Source organism: Chelonia mydas, chromosome 16, assembly GCF_015237465.2.
Source record: "Chelonia mydas isolate rCheMyd1 chromosome 16, rCheMyd1.pri.v2, whole genome shotgun sequence".
In the NCBI taxonomy this organism is placed as follows: Eukaryota; Metazoa; Chordata; order Testudines; family Cheloniidae; genus Chelonia; species Chelonia mydas.
Window position 1 is genome coordinate 15,747,738 of NC_057857.1, and position 23,034 is coordinate 15,770,771.

The following is a 23,034-nucleotide window of genomic DNA, read 5'->3' on the forward strand; positions in this document are numbered from 1 at the left end:
AAATTTGCCCCTAACTTACACCTGGTGCTTCCCACTTATTCATACTGAGGTCAGAAGCCTTAGGCTGTTTATAAGTTTGTGGAGGGCTCTAACTGTTCGTATTGTCCATTGTTCCTACATTTGGGTGTTAGTAGGATGGAATCTCAGTGCAAAGTTCCCAGGTGAGGTAGTGAATGAGCAGCCAGCTGCTGTCATTAGGGCCTCAAACGCAACCAGGAGTTGATGTGTTATAGATCTGGAGGGTTAGTTCCAGGTCCACCTAACTGCAACGTGTTCAGATGCTCTGGAAGCTGCTAAGCTTGAACTATTACCCCTGTGAAAAGTAGCCCTCAAAGTTTAGAGTGTCAGCCTGTGCCAGGAAGTTAATGTAGGAATTTTGAATCTAGGACTAGTCTCATTCAACCATAATCAGCATTTACCCTGGATAACACTAATAGAATGCATCCACTTGTACTGTAGTTTATACACAAGACACCTGAGTACTGCTGTTAACTTGTAGGAGATCCTTACAAACCTAGTAACAATTCTGCTTAAATAACATTTTATTTCTCTTCTTTATATTTATGAACAAAGGACCCTGCATGAAAAGAGGGATTTTTCCCCCCCGATGCATTCCCCTGCTCCTGTGTTCTGCTCGTGGTAGTCATTCTCACAGCATGCAATGCCAACGTAACAAATGATATCATGACTTCAGTTAGGGAATAAAGAGCTGGAGTGGAGGAAGTTGAGTCAGGAGTTTGAGCTTCTGGACTTGAAGTGGGGTGGGAGAGAAATACAACAAATATTTATATATAAACTAGAATTGTTGCAAAATGTAGCACTTCGGTCCAGTTTCACACAGTCTAATGGAAAAATTAATACCATTGTATGTGAAATAATAAGTATATTAAAGTGATGCCATTTGTCCCTAAAGTATTTGAGTGGAATTTTCAAAAGCACACAGTTTCCATTCTACCTGGTTCAATTCTACTTCAGTTCAAATCAGTGGTAAAACTCTCATGGTTTTCAAAAGTAGAGTTAGCCCAACAATAAACATGTTTGAGAATCCCAAGCTCTGAGTCTTAAAAGACACTGAAAAAATGATCAAATATTTTAAGAGAAAACACATTAGCTTCTGGGATCTCTCTCTCATACACATTTTCTTCTCATAGAGAGATTTATTATGTTACAACTGTGATGCTGAGACACTTATTATAGCCAAAGTTTTCAAATGTGAGTGTCTACGGTTAAGCACTTAAATCCATATGAAAGCACTTAAATGCCATATTTTCAGAGTTGCTGATAATCTAAATGCACCCTTTGACTGTCTTAGTCTCTGCCCAGAAGAATTTACAATCTAAATAGGCAATCTCATACACACACATACATGCATAGATATTGTATATATTTGCTGTGTATGTATATGTACACACACACACACCACCACTCTAAAAAAAAGTCATGGGAACTAATATGATGTCTGCCAACTATCACTCTGATCACTCTTCTTATATGTTCCATCCCTTTCCCCCACTCTATGTCTTCTTGTCCATTTAAACTGTAAGCTCTTCATGGCAACAGCTGTCTCTTAAGTATGTTTGCACAGCACCTACCACAAGGAGGCCCTGATCCTGACTGGGTTTTCTAGGTGCTACCAAAACAACAGTAGAATAGAATCATAGAATATCAAGGTCGAAAGGGACCTCAGGAGGTCATCTAGTCCAACCCCTGCTCAAAGCAGGACCGATCCCCCAACTTTTGCCCCAGATCCCTAAATGGCCCCCTCAAGGATTGAACTCACAACCCTGGGTTTAGCAGGCCAATGCTCAAACCACTGAGCTATCCCTCCCCCCCACATGAGTATTTCCTCATGTCTTCAGTGTGAGGAGTGGAATGCATTCCACACCTCTGACAATGAGCCCACTTATGGAGGTGCCAAGCTCTAGCCATGGACATTTGAAAACGTCAGCTTAAATGAGTGATTTGTTGTAATGAGGTTATAGGACTTGTTTCTGGAATGTTAACAAGATTATCTCCATGATTAAATACTCATCAGCCAACCAGAGAGTTAGTCTTAATTTTAAAGTTGTTAATTGACTTTCTTTAGAGTAATAACAATGAGGAGTCTGGTGGCACCTTAAAGACTAATAGATTTATTTGGGCATAAGCTTTCATGGGTAAAAACCCCACTTCTTCAGATGCAACTTTCTTTAGAGTGTGGAATAATGTTCTGAAAAAGACCGAAGCCGATGAGCTAAACTGTAATCTGTTTTCAATTCATATTACAAGTTTCTTCTCTTTGAATTTCTGCTCGCTGTAACCAATCATATATCTGCTTCTTTCATTATAGGTTGGTCCTCATCTCAGTACCTTTCCAGACCGTGACGCTCATAAAAAGGCGTTCAGTGTCTACCACTCAGAAATACCTGTGAGATGTGGTCCCCTTGCCCAGGGCATATATACAGCCGCCTGAAAGCTCCACAGAAGTCATTTACTGAACAATGTAACATGTTAGAATACTAAGTTAGCAATATAAGATAGATTTTTATTCTAGTGTACAATTATTTTTTCAAGTTTAGAAAGGCTACATTCATGTTGTAACTGAATAAATCAGCACATTTACCAGTTTCTGGCTTTCCATATACATTTCTTCACTAGGAGCATATGCAAGCATTTTAACCAATCTTATATCAAATAAGAACATAAGAACGGCCATACTGGGTCAGACCAAAGGTCCATCTAGCCCAGTGTCCTGTCTTCAGACAGAGGCCAGTGCCAGGTGCCCCAGAGGGAATGAACAGAACAGGTAATCATCAAGTGATCCATCCCCTGTCGCCCATTCCCAGCTTCTGGCAAACAGGAAAAAATCCATTACTGTGGTCAGGTTAATAATGCTACAGTGCATTTCTCCCTTGGATTCAAAATGGTAGCACAAAGCCACCCTTACCAGCTTGATTACATAGCATGACTACACTGAAGATAGCTCTTCTTTTCTTCATAGAACATTAGACGGGAGTAACAGTCCCTGGTTCCCTGACTTATATCTTATCATTTATATAATATTTTTCAACATGTTCCAATTGAGAAATAAGTCCTCCGGTAGGCCCACCCTCAGAAAAGCATCTAATGATGTATTTAACTTCAATTGGACTTAAGCATGTGCTTAAATACTTTACTGAATTAGGGCCTTAGTGCAAAGTAACTCTTTACTTGAAGCCAGACAATGATGATGACATTTGTACTTGATTAACTCTTGGCTCCTTGTAGCAATCAGGCCTGTCCGTTTTCCACAGGGCTACCAAATGAATTTACAAGCTCAACCAACTTCAGTACAAGTAATGACAATTATTATTATTTCCTATAAATATTACAGTAACGCACTTAGATTCCCCTTTGTGCTAGACACCGTACAAACACATATGAGGACCCAGACCTGCCCCTAAAGAGCAGCATTTACACTGGCAAGTTTAAAAAGGCCACTCCCAGTGGGATTTATCACCTTAAGAAATTGCCTCTGAATAATGGGTCTGATCACTTTAATTGCTTTTCTGAAAAACTGTTCGCTGAATAATGAATTACTCCTGTGTTTTCTGCTTTTCGGCTCTATTAACATGTCTCACGTTGTACCAGATATATTTAAATACAATGTTTTAAACATCTGTTTGCATCATTCCTTTCTCATTGAGTGGCCCTATCAAGCTAGGTCCTTACACAGCCCTTAGCATTGCAGTTCCTTAGCACCTCACAATCATTCAAGGGTTTTATCCTCACAGCACCCAACCCCATGTACAATTCTAATAGAGAGTTGGGTGGGCTTGAAGCCAGCCAAGAGATCAAACTGATGGTTCCAGAACTGGTGCCCAGCACAGGACTTCCACTTAAGAATATCAGGCTTTCCAGCCTGACCTTTGGCACCTATGCATAATGGGACAGAGTCCTGCATGAATAGTGAGATTGTTGATCTGGACACTGGGACAAACAAGCACTTTTCTTACCTTGGAGGGATGACTCCATTACGCTGGCAGCTCCCTGGGGCGAGCTAGGCCTGGTGTGTTGTGTCTGAGATTTCTAAGTGACCCTGCCCCTAGGGGCATCTGCTGCTTAACTACCCATTTATATAAGGGAGTGTCTGTCTCACTGCTCCACCCTGAGCACACCTGAGCCCAGCTAAGCCTGGAGAGAGAGAGATAAAAGGCCAGTTCCAGAGATAGGTGCTCTATATATTTCTCTTGGTCTAGTGTGGGTCTCTTACTAGAGCAGATACGAAGTAACTGGCAGGCAAATAGTAAGATGTGATGTGATGTGCTGAGAGAAGTTGGGTGTAACAAGAGACCTTTCCCATCACACTGGGGAGGAAGAAGGCTGGGCCTTAAATGTCTTGTTTTGCTAAAAAGTGACTTTGCTTATAACCTGAATCCTGGAGCCAAGCAACTGTGCATCTAATAAACCATTTGCAACAGGTTCTCAACTATATACTATGATTAGGTTCATGCACAACCTGCCATTCAACAACAGGAAAACAACTTCCCTGGCCATGTAAAGTGACCTGTCAGCTCATTGTAAGGCTGGGTGAAAGGGGAAAGGACCATGGTAATAACATCTCTCTCCCCAGAAGGGCTTCATTAGTACAGGGCTAAAAAAAACTTTCTGTGGGCCTAACGAATGCTGTTTGAGTGCTGTGGGCTTACAGAAAGTCAGTACAGTGAAAAGGAGACTGGAACTAAGCTCCAGGGGTCTGATCCCACATGCTGAATGCCCTCAACTCCTATAGAAGTTAATAGGGTTTGGGCAATCGCTACATCTTGCAAGGCTGTTCCATATGAAATTGTGAAAAGAAAGGGGTTTAGGTACCTCTCCATACTATACTATACTATGGGTCCCTGCCGGCTGGAATACTGAGGTTTTCCCAGTGGTGGGTGCCAGATGCCCAAGATGGAATATGAGAATGGTTGAGTCAAATAAAAGAGCGTTAAAGGGGACTGGCTGGTAATGGACTGTGGAGTGTTTTACCTCTAGATTGCCAGGCTGAATCCAAGGGCAAAAGTTGCTGCAATCTGGTGGCCGGCTCAGAAAGAAGTGGGTGCACCTCACTCCAGGTCCGACTGGACCCGCATCCACACCACTTCAGTTTGAACCAATTCCCACCCTAATGCCTTTATTGTCAGCCACTGCAGAGAGGCCAAGGACTGAATGGGCCATGGAACCTGAACCCCATTCACATTGCAAGTTGGGGCACAATGGCAGGAGATGCTGACCTTGCTGCTGCCCATCTAGCACCAAATTCACTAAGAAAAAGAAAATTAGGGTCCTCTCATCTGTACATCACAATGCAAAGTGCTGTGTCAGCTAGTCCTAAAAGCTGTTTTATGTATTGGTTAATTTGTTGCAAAGGGAACCTTGGTACTGCACAAAGCAGGGGGTGGCGGGGGGGGGGGAACAGAATATGCAGATGTCTCACCTAGTCATATGGTATTTCCAGGTCTGCATCCTGCTTTTCAGATCCGCTTTCTTCCCCCACCCCTTTCCCCAGCCCTTCTTTACAGGATGCTGCTTGTCCTGTAGTGACACCCACTGGTAACTCTAAGATTTTGATGCTCTTGCAGGTTCCCCACAGCTGGGCCCTCTTTGCAAACACCTCCTAGTTAATGATTTCTGCAAAGCACAAAGCTACAGGTTAACTCTGATTCCCCTTTACCATGTTATCATCTTCCCAGAACCCCTTGTCCCTCTCTTCCCTTCTATTTGTGCTCTGTGGGCCTTTCTACTAGTTAATAAGATCTTCATTTAGGTGTTAGAATATCCCAAGTACAGCACATCAACCCTGCTGCATTCCCTCATCTGCTGGAACTATATGCCCCTTGCAGTAAATGCAGAGTTTACATGTCATCATATAACTATGAATTTAGCATAATAGAGTCTACTGGGATATTTTTATAGGTTAGCCTCTTAATAATTCCAGGTGTGAGTTTAAAGACTTTTTGTGGCAAGAGTTATACAAGAAATAGCTGCTAATTTAAAAAAAAAAAAAAAAGAAAGGATCACTTCCATTTATAACAGCACCCAGGCTGACCTGAAATCTCCTTGCCTTAAATATCTGCATGCTTTCACCCTAACTGACTGAGATCATTTACAGTTCACAGCCCCTGCCCTGATTTAGGGGCTCTCTTTGCCAGCTCACACACACTCGGGAGCATGCAGGGCTGGTTCTACCACGTAAACAGGACGGGCAGTCACCTACAGGGCAGTAAGAGCTAAATCCTCAGAACTGATGAACTCTTACAATGCCCATGGGAGTTTTAGATGCCTTGTGCCTCTGAGGATGTGGCTCGAACAGATAAGGAGGAGTATGATTCAGAGGAAGGAATGGATGTTTGTCAATTGCACAGGACATCAAAACCCCTAGCCGTGTCCCTGGGTGTGAGGCATAAGCATATGAGGACACTGCAGGAGGCACAGGTCAAACTCAGTGGGGTTTTGTGCTTGCATAGTACACTCCTGGTGTTTTATGAACAGAAATGCCTCAGGAATATGGGTTTTAACAGCAGCTGCACTTGTGTTGTATAAAATCACTGGGCAACAAGCCTATCATAAGAACCAGATCCTGCAAAGGTCTTGGGTGCCCCCAACTCCTGCTTCAGTCAATGGGAGTTGGAGGACACGCAGCACCCCACAGGATCAGGCCCTAAAATCTGTAATAAGGCACTCATTAACTAAAAGATTTAAGCCCAGATCCTCAAAGGTATCTCCATGGGAGCTAGGCGTCAAAATACCTTTAAGGGCCATAGTGCCTGGGGCTTGGTAATAGAACACACAGACTTTCATTTCTTGATCAGTAGTCCATCGCCGTCCCAGATGAGTAGTGTCCCAAAGTTGTTGACAGCTGCTGGCTTCATGGTGGCATGCTGTGAAAGGAGTTGATGGGGCTCGTTCCACTTGCTCCTGGACAAGAGTGCACATCACAAAAGAAACCTGCACATTTGACACTGAAGACCCAACCTTACACGCTATATGCAGACAAAACTCCTGATGCAATCAGTGAGCATCTGGTGTGTGCAAGGACTGCAATATTGACCTCCTGACATTATTAATAGAAAGTCCAATGAGCAAATGGGCCATGGAAACCGAACTACTTGACTTCCTTGCCCCTAGAATGGGGCCCTTTGCTCAGGTTTGAGATAGGTTCTAAGTGCCTGGAAGATAATAGGGTGATAAGCAATAGCCAGCATGGAATTGTCAAGAACAAATCATGCCAAACCAACCTAATTTCGTTTTTGAAAAAATTACTGGCCATATCCATGATAGGGAGGAAGCCATAAAGGTGTTATAGCTTGATTTTAGTAAGGCTTTGACACAGTCCCACATGACAGTCTCATAAGCAAACTAGGGAAATGTGGTCTAGATTAAATTAATATAAGGTGGGTGCACAACTGGTTGAAAGACCAAACTGCAAGCATAGTTATCAGTGGTTTGCTGTCAAACTGGGAGGACAGATCAAGAGGATCCCACAGGGATGAGTCCTGGTACTATTCGCTATTTTCATTCATGACTTGGATACTGGAGTGGAGAATAGGCTTATAAAATTTGCCGATGACACCAAGCTGGGAAGGGCTACCAGCACTTTAGAGGACAGGATTTGAATACAAAATTGAATATGCATCAACCATGTGATGCAGCTGTGAAAAAGGCTAGTATCATTCTGGGGTCTATTTACAGGAGTGTCTTATGTCAGACATGAGAGGTAATTGTCGTGCTTTATGTGGCACTGGTGAGGCCTCAGCTGGAGAACCGTGTCCCATTCTGGGGATCACACTTTAGGAAAGACATGGACAACTGGAGAAACTCCAGAGGAGAACAACAAACATGATAAAATATTTAGAAAATTGATCTATGAGGAAAGATTTTTTAAAAACCGGGCATGTTTAGTCTTGATGATTTCTCAAGGTCCCTTCCAGCCCTACATGTCTATGATTCTACGATTCTATGTTGGTGGAGTACTGGAGAAAGCTTGCATTGCTTCTACTACACAGGTTATTGCTGTGACTATGGATAAATAGGGATCCTCTGTTTCCAGTGCAATTGATCTAACCTAGTCCAAGGGAACTAGAATATAATAAATACAGTGTGTGGTCAAGGCACAGGCCTAGGAGTCAACTGACTGGGCTTCTAGTCCTGGATTTTCCACTGACTAGCAGTGAGACCTAGAACAAGTCATCTGGGGCCCAGGCCTGCGAAATGCTGAGTAATCTCAACATCTACTGATGTCAATGGGAAATGAAGGCAGTCCAGTAAGAGGGGCTCAGTACTTCACGGCATTACATGCTTAACTACCCTTCTATATGGCAAATCTAACTGAAGTCCACCTAACTCACAAAGGGGGGGTTGAGTACCACACTCATTGCTTGGAAACTGCTTTGAGATCCTCAGATGGAGGAGGAATAAGAAGGGGAAAGTATATCATATCATATTATATTTATTATATTATTCTTCCATCCAGTGTTCAGTTCTTCTAAATATATTTCACGGCATTGGCTCCCCCAGTGCCAGATTCAGCTAGAAGGTAGAGCCAGTGAAAAGTCTAGATCCTACAAAAACTTAAGCACATGCCTACACTGAGTAGTTTCATTGAAGTCAAATCCTAATTAATTAATACTCAATTGAAGTCAATAGGACTACTCACATGGGCAAAGTTAGGCATGTGTTCAAATCTTTGGGAGACTAAAACTGGCATAACATAGTGTTCATTCTTTATGTATATTAATGCATTCATTATATTTATTTATTAATGATGTAGCACCCAGCAGATCTAGCAATGGACCAGGACTCCATTGTGATTGGTACTGTACAAACACATAACCAAAAGACAGTCCCTGCCCCACAGAATTTATTTACAGACAGTGCCATTTACCATCAAGTGACTGTTTAGTAGAAGGTTAAAGGAAAAGGTTCCAGACCCAGACATAAATATAATCCCTCATTTAAAAACCTTAGGCACAACCTGCTCCAAAGAGCTTAAAATCAACTCTCCTCATTCCAGTGAGCCTGCAGAATACCCGATTTCCTAGTGTACTGTTTAAAAACTCTGAAAAGGATGAAAACAAATCTACAGGTAGTAATTTCCTCCCCCCCAAAAAAGTTGAGATGACAGATTATGATGGACCTTGAAAAACTCCTAGCCTGGGAACCTTACCAACGCATTTTAATGTTGGTATTTTACCAGTAAATGCAACGTGAGGCTCCAGTTTCACAACTTTCCCTAGAATTAATTTCCTTCCCCCCGCCCTAAACTGAGCGTTAATTTTTGTGTATTAATTAATGGTACGCTGTTGTTAGCAACATTCGATTTCGAGCCCTGGGGAAATGGCTTTGTGACGTGCCCGGTCACATCTGAAAAGCCAATTGCCTTCTGCATTGTCCTGACACCTGACCTGGAGCAAAACCAAAACTGCCTCCTGCATGGTGTTGGGTTTGGGCTGCTGGGGAGACCTCGCAGAGCCCGAGCTGGTCTCTGCCTAAGGGGGGATGAAGCGAGTGAGAAATAACCAGGGGAAAGTGAAAATGGCACAGCCCTGGAAGGGGCCGATTCTGTTTTCATTTCGTTCACTCTGGAGGCTGCATGGTTTAGCTAAAGAATTAAGCCAAGAGGCGATTAGGATGTTTCTCATCAACCCGATCCAGTTAACGTGATCACTAATACAATCGGTTTAACCCGATTCTGTCTGGGGGAGGCTAAAGTCCTGGCTACTTATTGTGCCTGGATACTAGCGACGGTGCCGTGGGAGGGATACCGTAGCATAGCTAATAATGGAGGGTTACCCAGAAATACAACGAGCTTTTATGATCCACTTCTGTCTATTTCACCCGATTTTAAAATTCATAAAACCGGCCTCGTAGGTTGGACCCCATTGTTCTTATTTATTTTAAAATCCTGTCTCCTCGGGGCAGGTGGAACCCGGCGGAGACCGTCCCAAACTTGTGCTCTGCACCTTGTTAAAAAGGGCAAACGACTCAAAAACCACCTTCGGAGCCGCCAGTGAGAAAGCGATGGGGTCGGGGCTCTGATGAGGCCCTGAGCTCTGCTAGGAGAGGCGCTGCCCGTTCCCAAACTTGTATCAACTCTAAACTCCCCCGGCAGAGAGATTTTTTTGCAATGATCCAAGGGTTTGGGATGGAGCCAGACGCCTGATAGTCAACTGGAGTCTTTTCCTTGACTTCCTTGGGCTTTGGATCAGCCCCATTAATCTATGGGCGGTTCAAAAAGGCAACTTCAGGTGTCCGGTCAGAATTGAAGCGTGTCAGATAAAGGCCTAACCCCGCCACACACACCTTTGTAAGGACTTTGGGCTGAGTGACTGCAGCGTGGCCTGGCTCTGGTTAAAACGGAGCAAAGGCAGGAAGATTCCAATGGAATGAGAAGCCACTTAAAACAAGCCTCTTTATGGACTTTGCGCAGGGAGCACTAAAACTATCCAACCTTTCTGTTAAAAACGAGGGGGGAAAGAAATTAACCAGATTAACAACAAGATTTCCTTCAACGGAGGGCTTTCCTTTCCCTCCCGGCTGGTGTGCTGAGCCTGGCTGGGAGGGAGGAAACTGGGGAGGGAAAAAAACCAATAATAAAAGAGAGCATGTTTGTATCCAAAATCCTGGAGGCTGTTGGTAGAGGAATCTCGATGTCAAGGTGGAGGCTAAAGGCAGCGGTTAGCCAGCCCCAGATCAGAACTCCATAGGCAAGCAGTTTGAAATAGCAGCCCGGGGGAAGGAAGGGTTCAGTTACCTTCTCTCGGCAACTGGCGTAAGGTGCCTGGATTTTCGTTGACCATTTCACAGCATGCGTCAATTTCAGAGGTGGCAGGGGATGGGCAGCATTGGGGCTGTGCTTAGTATTAACTCGGGTCAGGGCTGAGCATCGCTGAAGCGACGTTAAACAGCACAGTTAAAAGGGGTAAGCCCCCGCCCCTGCAGGGGGAGGGTGCGCTAAGAATCGTCCCTAGATTTTGGTTTGTTTGTTCGTTTTTGTTCTTGAAAGCGAAGGAGAAGGAAAAATCTTTAACCTGGAAATGGGGAGAGCCTGTGCTGGGGGTGGGGGGCGGAGGACTAGGATCCAGGTCCGACCCAGAACTCCAGGAGCAAGTCCTGGAAGTGCTGGCAGGGTCTGCCCCTCTGTGACAGCTGGCAGCCGCGTTCGGTCCTCTCTGGGGATAAGGCGCAACTTCTGCAGTCCCGAAGCTCGGTGCATTGCCCGCTTCCAAGCTGCTGGCCAAGGGGATCTTTGGAAGAGGGACAAGAGCCAGCAGCCGCCTGGATGGAAGGGGCGAAAGGAGAAGAAGAGGGAAATAAATAAAAAATGAGAAAGAGGGGGAAAAAGATTTGTAGAAATAACAAAACTTTGTACAGACAGATCCACGCCGTTCCCTGCCTTTGTGGCGAGGGGCTGCTCAGAACTCAGTGTAACATACAAGGCTGGGGCCCAAGACCCGTCAGAAACGACAAAAACTGCTACATATAAGTACCTGGATAAATGGACAGACAGACCGATTTGTCTACAAACCTTTTAAGGGTGTATTCCTTGTAAAGGGGCTTGGAAGCTCTCCCAGTTGCATTGCCAGGGAGTAACTTGAATTAATTATAAACTCTGTCCCGAGTGGTATTGTGAGCCCCTTAAACTAGAGACAGCGATTTACAGATCTTCGGAGATCTGGAGATTTTGATTTTTTTAAGAGCTCCAAAATCTAAGAAAAAATCGTTCTCTTGGGGAAATAGGAAGGGAAATGGTTCCACAAAAGGGGTGGGGGGAACCCCTTCAGAGTTCTCACCTAAATGCATCCCCCTCCCCAGCCCCCGATCCTTTATTTCATCTGCATTTCTGGAAGTTTGAGAGGCTGGGGTAGAGCAGCTTCGCCTCCCCTGGACTGGAAGCTCGGGAAAGGAAAGAGTGCTCGGCCATGGAGATCATTTCTAGGTGTTTAACGAGCAGTGGGGTCCCATTCCCTCGTGGGGTTTTGTGGAGGGGTTTAGACGGGCAGAAAAAGCCAATCCAGCAAAATTCTTTAGCGTTTACAGTGATGAGAACCACACACGCGCGCGATTCTATCGATTGTTACATTTATTTCATGGTAGGGTAACACCTGCCTTTGTATGTTACTTCTTCCTACCTGATGGATAGGATAAGTATCTCATTAAAAGCCAGATAATCCTGATCCGGATCTGTTTCCTACTTTATTATTGTTTCCTCTTTCTGCGCTACCGCTCTATATATTGCCCCTTGCTCGATTTACAAGTCTATTACTGGTGTGGCGTCATTTCTAACTTCTCAGTCTTTACCACTATCTTGTTTAAAAAAAAAAAAAAACATCAAAAGCAAATAAACATTTCGCTAGACAGAGCCCGGCAAAGGAGCAAGAAATTTTAAATTAAAAAAAAAAAGAAAATCGGTGTAAAGGAAAGAGGGTTTGACAAATGTACAGATAAATCACTAAAACTTTATCCTTGCCATTTAAAGAGGAGGGGGAGGAATTCTTACTACTCCTGTCTGGTCTTCAGTATTTAGAGCACATTTAAATCATTCGTCCGTGGGTTTTTGTTTTTAAACATGCAGAAAAACTTTCTCAGCGTGAGGGGAACTAATGATTCAGCTAATTGTGGAAAAAGCAAAAGTTAAAAAAAAAAAAAAAACCCACAACCCCACACACATCAACCCAGACCTACCCCCTATCGGTAATAACCCCATTAAGAGCTTCATCAGCGGTGTAATGAAAGCAAACAGGGTGGAAATTGCCTGTAAACAGTTGGATCTGGGCTGTAATTAATTCAGTGTCTCTTTTAATCAAACTGAAAGGAGATCAGGTTCCTTAGTCAGTGTGTGACATCACCCCAAAAGCACCCCAGCCAATGAGAAGGGCGGATGCGCAGACACGTGGCCCTGGCACCTTAAAAAAAGAAGAAGACGACGAAGAAGAAACCCAAACTTAAGTGACACAAGTTGGTTTTTTTAAAGGGGAACGTGTCACCCGCGGAGCCGGCGGGTCCAGCCTGCCGCTGCCTCTGTCCACGGTGCTGAAGCCGAGCCGCGCTCCGCCCGCCCCGTCCGCCGCCAGGAGGGCGGCCCGCCCGCCTCGACGCCATGGGTGCCGCCGCTCCCAGCCGCCCGCCCAGGCGCTCTCGGAGGTGCTGAAATCTCCATCCCGCCTCGTGTCGTTGGGCCAGGCTGGCTATTGAGCGCCAAAGCAGGATCCGGCCGAGGTGCTGGCAGGGCACCCCTCCCCCCTTCATCCCCCCCCCCCCACATTGATTTTTGAATCATTAACTAGTTACGGCGCTGAAAACCCCGTTGGGTCGATTTCCCCCCTCCCCTCCTCCTCCTCCACCCTGCGGGCGCCGGAGTTCAGCGCTGATAGATGTAGTGGGGAGGGGGTGGGGGGTGGAGTTAGGATTAAATCCGGGGGGGGGGTCCCCCCCAAGCAAACTTTGACTTTTTAATCCTTTTTCTCTTCCTGTCTGTCTGTCTGTCTCTGTCTGTCTGTCTGTCTGTCTGTCTCTCCCCCTGACCGCAGCTGGCTGGGATGCTGAAGCAGGAGGGCTGAGCCTTGGATCTAATGCACCGCGCCCCACGGGAATTGTTGGTCAACGGGCTCCCTGGACCCCACGCTGAACTCTGCCTTGCCCCAGCCCCACCCTCCCCCGCCAGGTCCGGACTGCCGGCCAATGTCGGCCTGAAAGGTGCCGGGTGCGAGCGATCGGCTGGGGCCGGGGGGCGAGCCTGGCCATGGAAGGCTCCAACGGATTTGGGATCGACTCCATCCTGTCCCACAGAGCGGGGAGCCCGGCCGCGCCCCAAGGAGACCCGCTGATGGGGGAGTGCAGGTCCCCCCTGGAACTAAGCCCCGGCTCCGAAGTCAGCAGCGGGTGCCCGTCTCCCCACTCGCCGGGGAAGGAATGCCTGGAGGCGGCGGCTCCCAGGCAAGGGGTGGCCCTGGGCTTGGAATCTCACCTCCAGCCGGGGCAGGGCTCGGCGCCTTCCCAGTCCAGAACAGTGACCTCGTCTTTCCTAATCAGGGACATCCTCGCCGATTGCAAGCCCCTGGCAGCCTGCGCGCCTTACTCTAGCACCAATGGACAGAGCGGCCCGGAGCCGGCGGGGCGAATCCCGGCCAAACCCGGGGAGGACTTTAGAGAGAAAATGGACAAAAGTAGCAGCAACGCCTCGTCGGACTCGGAGTACAAAGGTAAGAGCCGAGGGGAGGCGAGAGCCCGAGCTACTGACCGGCTGCCCCCAGCCAGCGATTGGAGCTGCCACATGCTTTGCTTTCAAAACATCCCTCCAGCCTTTCTTTTCACTCCTCGCTCTGCTGTGAAGGCATTTTAAAGAGCTTGACATTTCCTGCACTGCCCCTTCCCATCCAAGAAAGCGCTGGTCCTCTGTCTCTGGGAAAAGAATTGGGGATGGGGGTGATTTTGGTTCCCTGTTATTTCTTGGGCGGGGGGGGGGGGTGAAACTTGATTTGCTATTGAGCCCGTAGGTTGTGTCTGGGAGGAAGCTGATTCTTTACACCTCCCGCCGACAGTCCAGCAATCAGGAATAAATAATGAAAACTTCACAAAGCTTGAGTTTAAAACAATCAGGCCGAACTTTAAATAGTGGGGTGAGGAGGAGGGTGGGGGGATTTATAGCATCGGATTGAGGAATATTAAGATCACTTGGGGAGAAAAAATACAAATGAATAAGCTCCTTCGATTAAACCCGCAGAATTTCCTTGCCCCTGTAAAGATCTGAATAATTATGAATCACAAGAGTGGTATCTGCCCCAGAACTCCATTAATATATTTTATTTTAGCAATTTCATTCTGTATTTTCGGGAGGTAATTGGCTAATCCATCACGCATAGAGAATTAACCTTTAGACTCTTGGAATTTTGCTTCCGAACTATTTCCAGATTAGAAGAGCCCGAAAGAAATGGTTGCCCAGCAAGTTAGATTTGTCCGTCGCTTTTCGACACGGGGGAAAGCTGTGCGAGTTTTTAAAAATAAGGCATTGTTTAAGTAACGTCAGGTGATCAGAATTAATTTCACTCCAATCCGTTCGGGAAGGATCAGCTATATTACCAAGCTGTACAAATGTGGGTAAGCTCCATCATGAAAGGAGGAAGAGATCCTTCTCATCCTAGTTCGTGAAAAACCCTGGCAGGAGACTGGGATTTTAACTTCACGTTTTTGAGAGGGACATTCTATAACCCCTGTGGGTTCTTGGGTTTTTTCCCGGCAGTGTCTGATTGGGGTGTATCCTTGCAAGTGTATTCGGTCTCTCGCACTTTCTTTTAAAACTTTTAACATGGAAACATTACAGATCGCTAGTTCTAACCTCTGCACAAAGTCCACAAGGGATACGATCATTTTAAAGGGGCCGTTTGAAGTCTGCGCCGCTCGGATCGCAATAATGCATACTGGCGCATCAGGCAGAATTAAGGTTTCTGCTGCAGACATTCCTAATTTCTGCATATTGTATTTATGGGTGACTGAAAGAAAGATTGAGGAATGTGGTAAAATAGGCCTGAATTTCCTTGGAAGAAGAGAACTTTGATCTTCTCTGCTTGGCTGCTTCTTTATTTGTATCTTTCTTAATAATGTTTTACCTACTGGCCTCACGATTTTAATTATAATGAATTCCCATCCTCTATTTTATAGCAGATAAAAAACCCCAACAGCAACAACCAAATATTAAATTCATTCATGGGAAAGTAAGGGAAACGTGCCTCTTTAAAAATATATTTTAGGTAGCAAACTATTTGCCAAGCAGATTTTGAAAACTTTCTGAATATGCCCGAATGAAGCTGCATTTTATATTCTCATTCCTCTCACAATAAGCAGAAGTGAAATGTATCTGGCTGGGGAGGAATAGAAATTGACTCCGGTCTTTTGAAGGAAGGTGATCAAATGGAAGTCAACATTACGAGCTTTTTTGTTTCTTTATTTTTAAATCCTGTCTCTCTTTTCAAAACTGCCAAGCTGGGAAAGAAACTAGGTAGAAAAAGAAATGCACGCTTGTATCTCCCCTCAAGCAAAAAATATAAACTATATATATCGATTTGATCCTCAACAGGAAATTTTTCAAACCAGTTTTTACCATGAAAGATTTCTTATCGAAGCCATGCACAGCCAGGCTGCCCGCAAGTGGGAGCTGACAAATTGCATTTCATAGTAATCGATTAAATATATAATAATGAATAAAATAATAATAATAAAAAAATTAATAAAAGGCAACCAGCAGTAACCAGCCCTTCCCCAGCGCAAGGCGGAGTCCGCAGTCAAAGACAGCTTTCCCCTTCCCTATCAGGAGAAACTCGTAGCTTGTGTGCTTCCATTCGAATAAAATACAGCGGAACGGAAAAACATTTCATGCATCGAATGGTAACAAGCAACTAGTTGTTTAATTGTTTAAAAATATAAGGCCCAGACCCAAAGATAGGGCCCCTTACTCCGTTTTGAAGCCAGTGGTTCCCATTGATGTAAATAACCCTGAGCGCTCGATGATGCCATTGCTTTACGGACAGAGTCTCCCGAGTTCAATGGGAGGGTTGTTTAAAACGTGCTGGCACACAAGGATTTCAGGATTGAGCCCAGATGAAAAATAAACGCTTCCCATGAGTTTCTATGCAGCCAAAACATGAACTTTTTTTAAGTGGGGGGGGGACCCTGATATGTACAAGAAAAACTCCCTTAATAACTGAGCGAGCTTTTCAAAGCAATAGCTTTTAAGGGAGGTGTTTTATTTTACCTTCCGAACCTCATCTAAATACTGGGCTAAACATATTTTGGAGCTGTGTTGACTAGTCGTAGAGCAAATCAGAGAAACTCTTTTGTGTTCAGTTGGACTGAAATCCAAAGGGGAGTTCAGTGGCTAAACAGGGATTCTGGGAATCCGGGAGAACAATCGATTCCAAACTCAGTCATTTCTCTCTCTCTCTCTCTCTTTTTCCCAATTAACTTTTTTGAGAAGTCCAAACTTTAATAATGTTTAAGTGTTTGGCTCAGATCCTGTTTCTCAAATTCCAATGGCGGTCTAAGGAAATGCAGCTACATCTGCAATAACTTTAATGGCCAATCAAATAATCCCCAAAGTTTCTCCCCGATCGCTTCACCCTGAGACCTGAAACAAACATCGTGAAAATTCCGTTGAAAGGGTGTTTCCCAAACTATCCTCTTTGCAGAAGTCACAGGCTACTGGTTCCACCGGCCCGTATTTGATTTTATTTTATTTTTGGAGGGGGAGAAGATGTGGGTGGGTGGGTGTTTGTTTCGCCATTAAATGAAACAGGATCTCATGGTTAAGAGCTATTCAGCGGGTTTGGTCTCTATCTGGTCTGCTAGATTCTGGATTTCTGGTTGAAGGGTTTCGTTCCCTGGTGGCTCAATTAACCGGATTATTGTCTTCCTACAGAGAGAAATCAACTCGCATTCAACTACAGCCCTGTCACTTCTAAAACCTTTCACAATGAAATTTACCATAAACCCCTGTAAAAACCTAATGCAGCCAATTTATATAAACTGAAGCTTTTTGTTACATAATCTCTTCCAGGAGGGGGGAAAAACAGAGCTTTTCTTGCTTAGATTTTCCAATCTCGTACAGATGTTTTCGGGTGTAAATCATTCTTTCTAGCCATCAGCGTCTCTATAATATATTGATCTGCTTGTGTGTATATTATAGACACACAGAGACTTTCCTGCGTTAATGAACCATCAATAAAACCTCTCATTAGGCATTTTAAAAGTTAAATCATGGCAAAAGCCTGGCCTCACAGCACCACTTCTCAAATGTTTCCTTCTACCCGTTTAAGGGTTCCATTTGTCTTATGCCTGTGCGCCGTATGCCCTACTCAGAGATATACGCATTTCTTTACAGTATATTAACAATCATCTGTCAGTGAAAAGTGGCTCTTTTTAAGCATTACATGAATTAAAAAGTAGGCCGTGCTAACAAGCCCCACACTAACACCAAATCCGCAGCTCCACAACTTTATGGTCAGCAAATCCAGATCCTCCCCCCCACACACACACACACTTGATTTTTCCTGTACAAACATAAACCGATCCACCATTGCAAGAACATTGGTCGGGTTGACTGGGGTAAACCTAGAGGAGATGGGGAAACTCCGTTGTCAGGCATGACAGCGGAGGAGGAAATGTAAAGGGACTCAATCAAAGAGGTCGCAGAATTATATTTTTTTCTAAATGAGGATTTCTACTAAAAGACAAAATACGGGTCAATCCTGGGTGTATCCTATACATACTCTGGATATATTAGCCTTTTCCCCAGGAATTCATTCGCTCTCTCTCTCTCTCTTCGAACTGCATCTCTGGTATTCAAACGAAACATGGACCATTGGCTACTATTCTCATATCCGGTCATGCCCAGCATTTGCTCTTATTTTTCCAACTTCTTCTGCATTACCCTCCTTCCGAGCGGCATGATATTTGAATCCCATCACCAACCTCACAGAGCCAAAAGGCAGCCGGGATCAGAGAACACCAGGGCCTAGGAGAGAAGGCAAAAAAACTCAGGGCAAACTCGCCCGCTTGCATTTGCAAAACAATAGCCGGGCAGGGTGTGTGCGTGTGATACTTATTTCTTTCTCTGCCTGAGCCTCTCTGTTCCTGCTGTTGCAAGGAAGCGACCCAGAGCCGCTTTGCATCGCCTCTCTTTCTGTCCTGACACGATGTGCATTCTTTCTCCCCCTCTAGTGAAAGAAGAAGGGGACCGAGAAATCTCCAGCTCCAGGGACAGCCCCCCGGTGAGGCTGAAAAAGCCCCGCAAAGCCCGCACCGCCTTCACCGATCACCAGCTCGCCCAGCTGGAGCGGAGCTTTGAGAGGCAGAAATACCTGAGTGTGCAGGACAGGATGGAGCTGGCGGCCTCCCTCAACCTCACTGACACCCAAGTGAAAACGTGGTACCAGAACAGAAGGTAAAAACACCACAGCGCAAATCTCCCTGATTCCCCCCCCCCACACACACACACCCCCGACCCAGGGGAGTTCCGGGGGCAGCCTCTGGGCCCACAGCATCTTCCGCAGAGATGCACTAAACAGGCTTTCCCCAAGACACCAACTAGGAAGTGGCTTTGAAGCGAGTCCCTGAAACCCCCCAGGTTTCCCAGCGCGTCCGAAGTGGAAGGTTTGAAGGGCGGGGGCCCAGGGAGCTGGGGTGCCAGGTCCCGGGCTGGAGAGTGCCGAGCGGGGACCATAGGCTGCGGCGCGGTTTCATCTGGCAAAGGTAAAAAGAGTGGGTCTGAATGCAGGCTGCGAAGGCCAGGCCCGAGGGGATGGGCGGCTGAAAGCGGCCCGCGGCTTGCCGCGGAGTGCCAGTGCTCAGCGGGGATTTGCGAACCGCAGCCGGACGCCTCCGCCTTGGCGGGTTTAAACATAGCCGCCGCAGGAAGACAGACAGCCCCTTATCTTTAAAACCAAACCTCCCCGAGCGAGAGCCGAGGAAATCCGCCCGCGTACCAACCAGCAGCCCGGCTGGGCACCAAGGAAAGCGGGCGCGGGGGGGGGGGGGTGGCATGGACCAGGATCGGGCCCGACCCCGCCGCAGAAGGCGGCAGTTTGGCCACCCCAAGCTCGGACGCCGCTCCTAGAACGGGGTCTTCATAAAATCACAATGAAAAACGCAAGCCCTGGAAGACCTGCCCCCAAACCCCAGCAGAGTGGATACCTGGGTGGGGGTGCGATGGGTGACAATACCTGTGTCTGCGTGAAAGCAGAACCCGCCCCCCCCCGCCCCCATACAAAGGCTGGGGAACAAGGGATGAAGATGAGCCACCCAGCCACGGGCACACGCGGCTGGAAAGGCAGAGAGCAGCCCCTCGGCTCCTTCCACACCGGGCCTTGCCGCGGTCTAGCGAAGCAACACGTGTCTTCCTCCTCTCCTTTTAATAGTCACTGGCTTAAAAAACAAAACACCAGCAGCAATGGCCCCCCCTCTCCCCCCCCCGTGCTATCCTTGTGGGTCTCCTATTCCCAGTCCCCCCCCCCCCATCCAGGTAGCAGGAAACCCCCCCCCCCAACAACCGTTCAGGAAAAAGGAAGAAATGTCCTTTTCGATAAACACAACAGCATAACACATCGGCCCATTAATAATAAATCCCGGGCATCCATAATTAACGCCAGTTACAGTAATTACACAATTATGATGATGATGAATAATTTAAGGATGGAAATGGGCCTAGCGCGTCAGCGACAAAACTGTCAAAGGCTCGGCTGATCCCCGGCCGCCTGCCCCGACGTGCATCCCGGGGCTCTGACCCCCTGCTCCGGCCATTGTCTGGAGAACAATCGTCATCGCAACAAAAGGAGCAGCAAACACGTCTGGGTTCCAGCACGACCCGCTGCCCAGTAAAGTTCACCCTGTTTCTGGGCGCGGGGGCGGCTCTGGTCTGACAGTCGGAGGACGCAAAATAAAATCGCCCAGCTACGAGGCTGCTCCTTGGGGTAGTTTATTCTCTCTCTTTCCCACCCCCAGAGAGAAAGCGATGTGGGTATTTCTCAGGTCGGGTCTGATCAATGCTTTAATATTGCCATTTAGGAACCGATAACATTTCGCTTTTTTGCGGGGGGGGAAGGAACGGGAACAAATCTGGTGAGAGTTTAGTTTCCCCGTTTAGGGTTATTTATTTGGTTTCAACTAAACTCCTAAGGCCGCGATCAAAAATTCCAGGTGCTATTTCTCTCCCCAGATTTCCAAAAGGCCTTGCACGAATTCAGTCTTCTTTCTAGCTTTATCTGAAACCTGAACTTTTTAAACACCGGTTTAAATTTGGTTTAAGAGATTTTTCAGGGGCTTGTGTGAACGTTTTAAGAACCCAGCGCACTGATTAGAAACCAACAAGAATCCAAATGTCTGAGAGGGCCGAACTCTTCAGGAGAGCGTGTGATTCTGTCTTAGCATGTGATCATCATATATGATCACATCAGACAGATAGAAAGATAATCACCTGCCTGAGCTGGCAAATTAGAGATGGATGTTTCCAATCACTGTAGATCAGCGTATGTGCAGTTACATGTTACCATGTGTTGTGATCCCATATTATTATTAATTATTATTACACACACAATATAGCAGAGAGTATGTCTCATGCCATTTGCCTGAGCTGAAAAAATATATTCAGGCAACTGGTATCAGACATACTATCTGATACATTATATACTTGTGAGTAACTAATAAATAATAATACCTCTCTCATGATCACAACACGCAATAAAATATACACATTTTGCCCCTGGGGCATAGCTGGCATTGCACTGCTAACATACTATGCTATACGTGGGCTTGCGCAAATAGAGGGCAATTAATACTCTTGTCAATTTCCCCTTCCCCTCCCCCCCTTCATGTTAATATTCGCAAAGTTAACATCCAGAGAGTCCACCCTCGTTCCTGGCCGTCGGGGTAATAAATCGTTGCGGGAAGAGGATTTGGGTTCTGGAAACAATCGTCAGCTCAATAAAAAGAACAGGAGGACTTGCGGCACCTTAGGGACGAACACATTTATTTGAGCACCAGCTTTGGGGGGCTACAGCCCCCTTCATCGGCTGCATAGAATGGAACACGCAGATCAATGGTCGTGTTGCCCTGGGTTCAGCACAGGCGTGTGAGTGGGCGTGAGAGATTCCACAGCTTTCACCCGAGCTCTATCAGGTGTGGGCGCTGCAACTCTCTCCCACCTGTGACTGCAGGAGGGGCTGCAGGGGTCTCCAGGGGCTTGGCTGCTCCTGAGAGAGCCGGGGCTGGAGCGTTGCAAACTCTGGAAGGTTTCAGAGTAGCAGCCGTGTTAGTCTGTATTCGCAAAAAGAAAAGGAGTACTTGTGGCACCTTAGAGACTAACCAATTTGGTGCCACAAGTACTCCTTTTCTTTTTGCAAACTCTGGAAGGGTGCTCAGGTTTCTTGCCCATGGAAGGCCGGCGGTTTGGCCACGTCCGCTCAGTCGGAGGAGTGGGGGTGCACGCCCAGGCCTGCGGGGCTGCTTTTCTGTAGCATGTCGGCTCTCTCCTGACCCGCGTATCTTGGCTTCCCTCCCCAGGACCAAGTGGAAGAGGCAGACAGCCGTGGGACTGGAGCTACTGGCAGAAGCTGGGAATTATTCAGCCCTCCAGCGAATGTTCCCATCTCCCTATTTCTACCCGCAGAGCTTGGTCTCCAACCTGGACCCCGGAGCGGCCCTCTATCTGTACCGGGGTCCCAGCGCCCCTCCCCCGGCCTTGCAGAGACCTTTGGTACCCCGGATCCTCATTCACGGACTGCAGGGGGGTAGCGAGCCGCCCCCACCTTTGCCCCCCCTGGCAGGCGTCCTCCCGCGAGCGGCTCAACCGCGGTGAAGCGCCGAGTTCGCAGCAAAGCCCGCTGCCAAGGAAGCCAAGAGGCCCCCTCTGCTCCCTTGCGTAGACCGCCCTGACCATCAGAAACTGTACACCGAGCCTGGGGGGGGGGGGGGGGGAGAGAGGCGGGCCGGATCCTTGGCACTTCAACCCCCGCCTAGCCACCACACAAAACCATCGTTCACCCTAACGGAGCAAGAGGAACCTGGAAAGGAAAAAACACATCAAAGGAAAATCTCGCCCGCTCTTTCGATGCGGTTGGTGATCCGCGCTGCCTAACCTGGAAGGGGGTGAGAGATCGCCTTCCTAGCAATGGAGAAAGGGAACCTAACAAACAACTCAAACTTCCTGGAAAGCATCTGTTCAACTCTGGGGTGGGCGGGAGACACGGAGGAGCTAGGAGGAAACACACAAATAGACAAATCTTTTGTGATCGCCCAGACACAGACGATTAGCCCACTTCCGAAAGACATTTCAATATTGAAAAATATCCTCCTTAAAAACATTGAGGGGATATAATTCCCCCCCTCCCGCACACACACACAACGCAGATTTTTTCCGGCTTCACCCGCCCGCCCTTCTCTCTTTGCCCATTGAGGCCTTTCTGCCCCCTCCCCCGCTTTCTAGCACTAAACTTTGCCACACACACAAAGGAGACTTGTTTCAGAGTAGCAGCCGTGCTAGTCTGTATC

The 23,034-nt window shown here is 46.7% G+C and overlaps 2 protein-coding genes across 3 annotated transcripts in view; both read left to right on the forward strand.

Annotated features, from left to right (window-relative positions):
* CFAP77 (cilia and flagella associated protein 77) overlaps window positions 1-3,520 on the forward strand; it is a 100,112-nt gene extending 96,592 nt beyond the window's left edge. For both annotated transcript variants that reach the window (XM_037880032.2, XM_043530538.1), the window contains one exon: window positions 2,330-3,520. In XM_037880032.2, the coding sequence (XP_037735960.1) occupies window positions 2,330-2,452 (123 nt within the window). In that variant the 3' untranslated portion in view covers window positions 2,453-3,520. The remainder of the gene's footprint in view (window positions 1-2,329) is intronic.
* A 9,439-nt stretch (window positions 3,521-12,959) lies between these two features.
* On the forward strand, window positions 12,960-23,034 carry BARHL1 (BarH like homeobox 1). Its single transcript, XM_007061113.3, has 4 exons — window positions 12,960-13,218; window positions 13,530-14,201; window positions 18,712-18,934; window positions 22,048-23,034. Exons 2-4 carry the CDS (start codon window positions 13,742-13,744, stop codon window positions 22,340-22,342), a joined length of 978 nt encoding a protein of 325 aa, XP_007061175.2. The 5' UTR covers window positions 12,960-13,218; window positions 13,530-13,741; the 3' UTR covers window positions 22,343-23,034.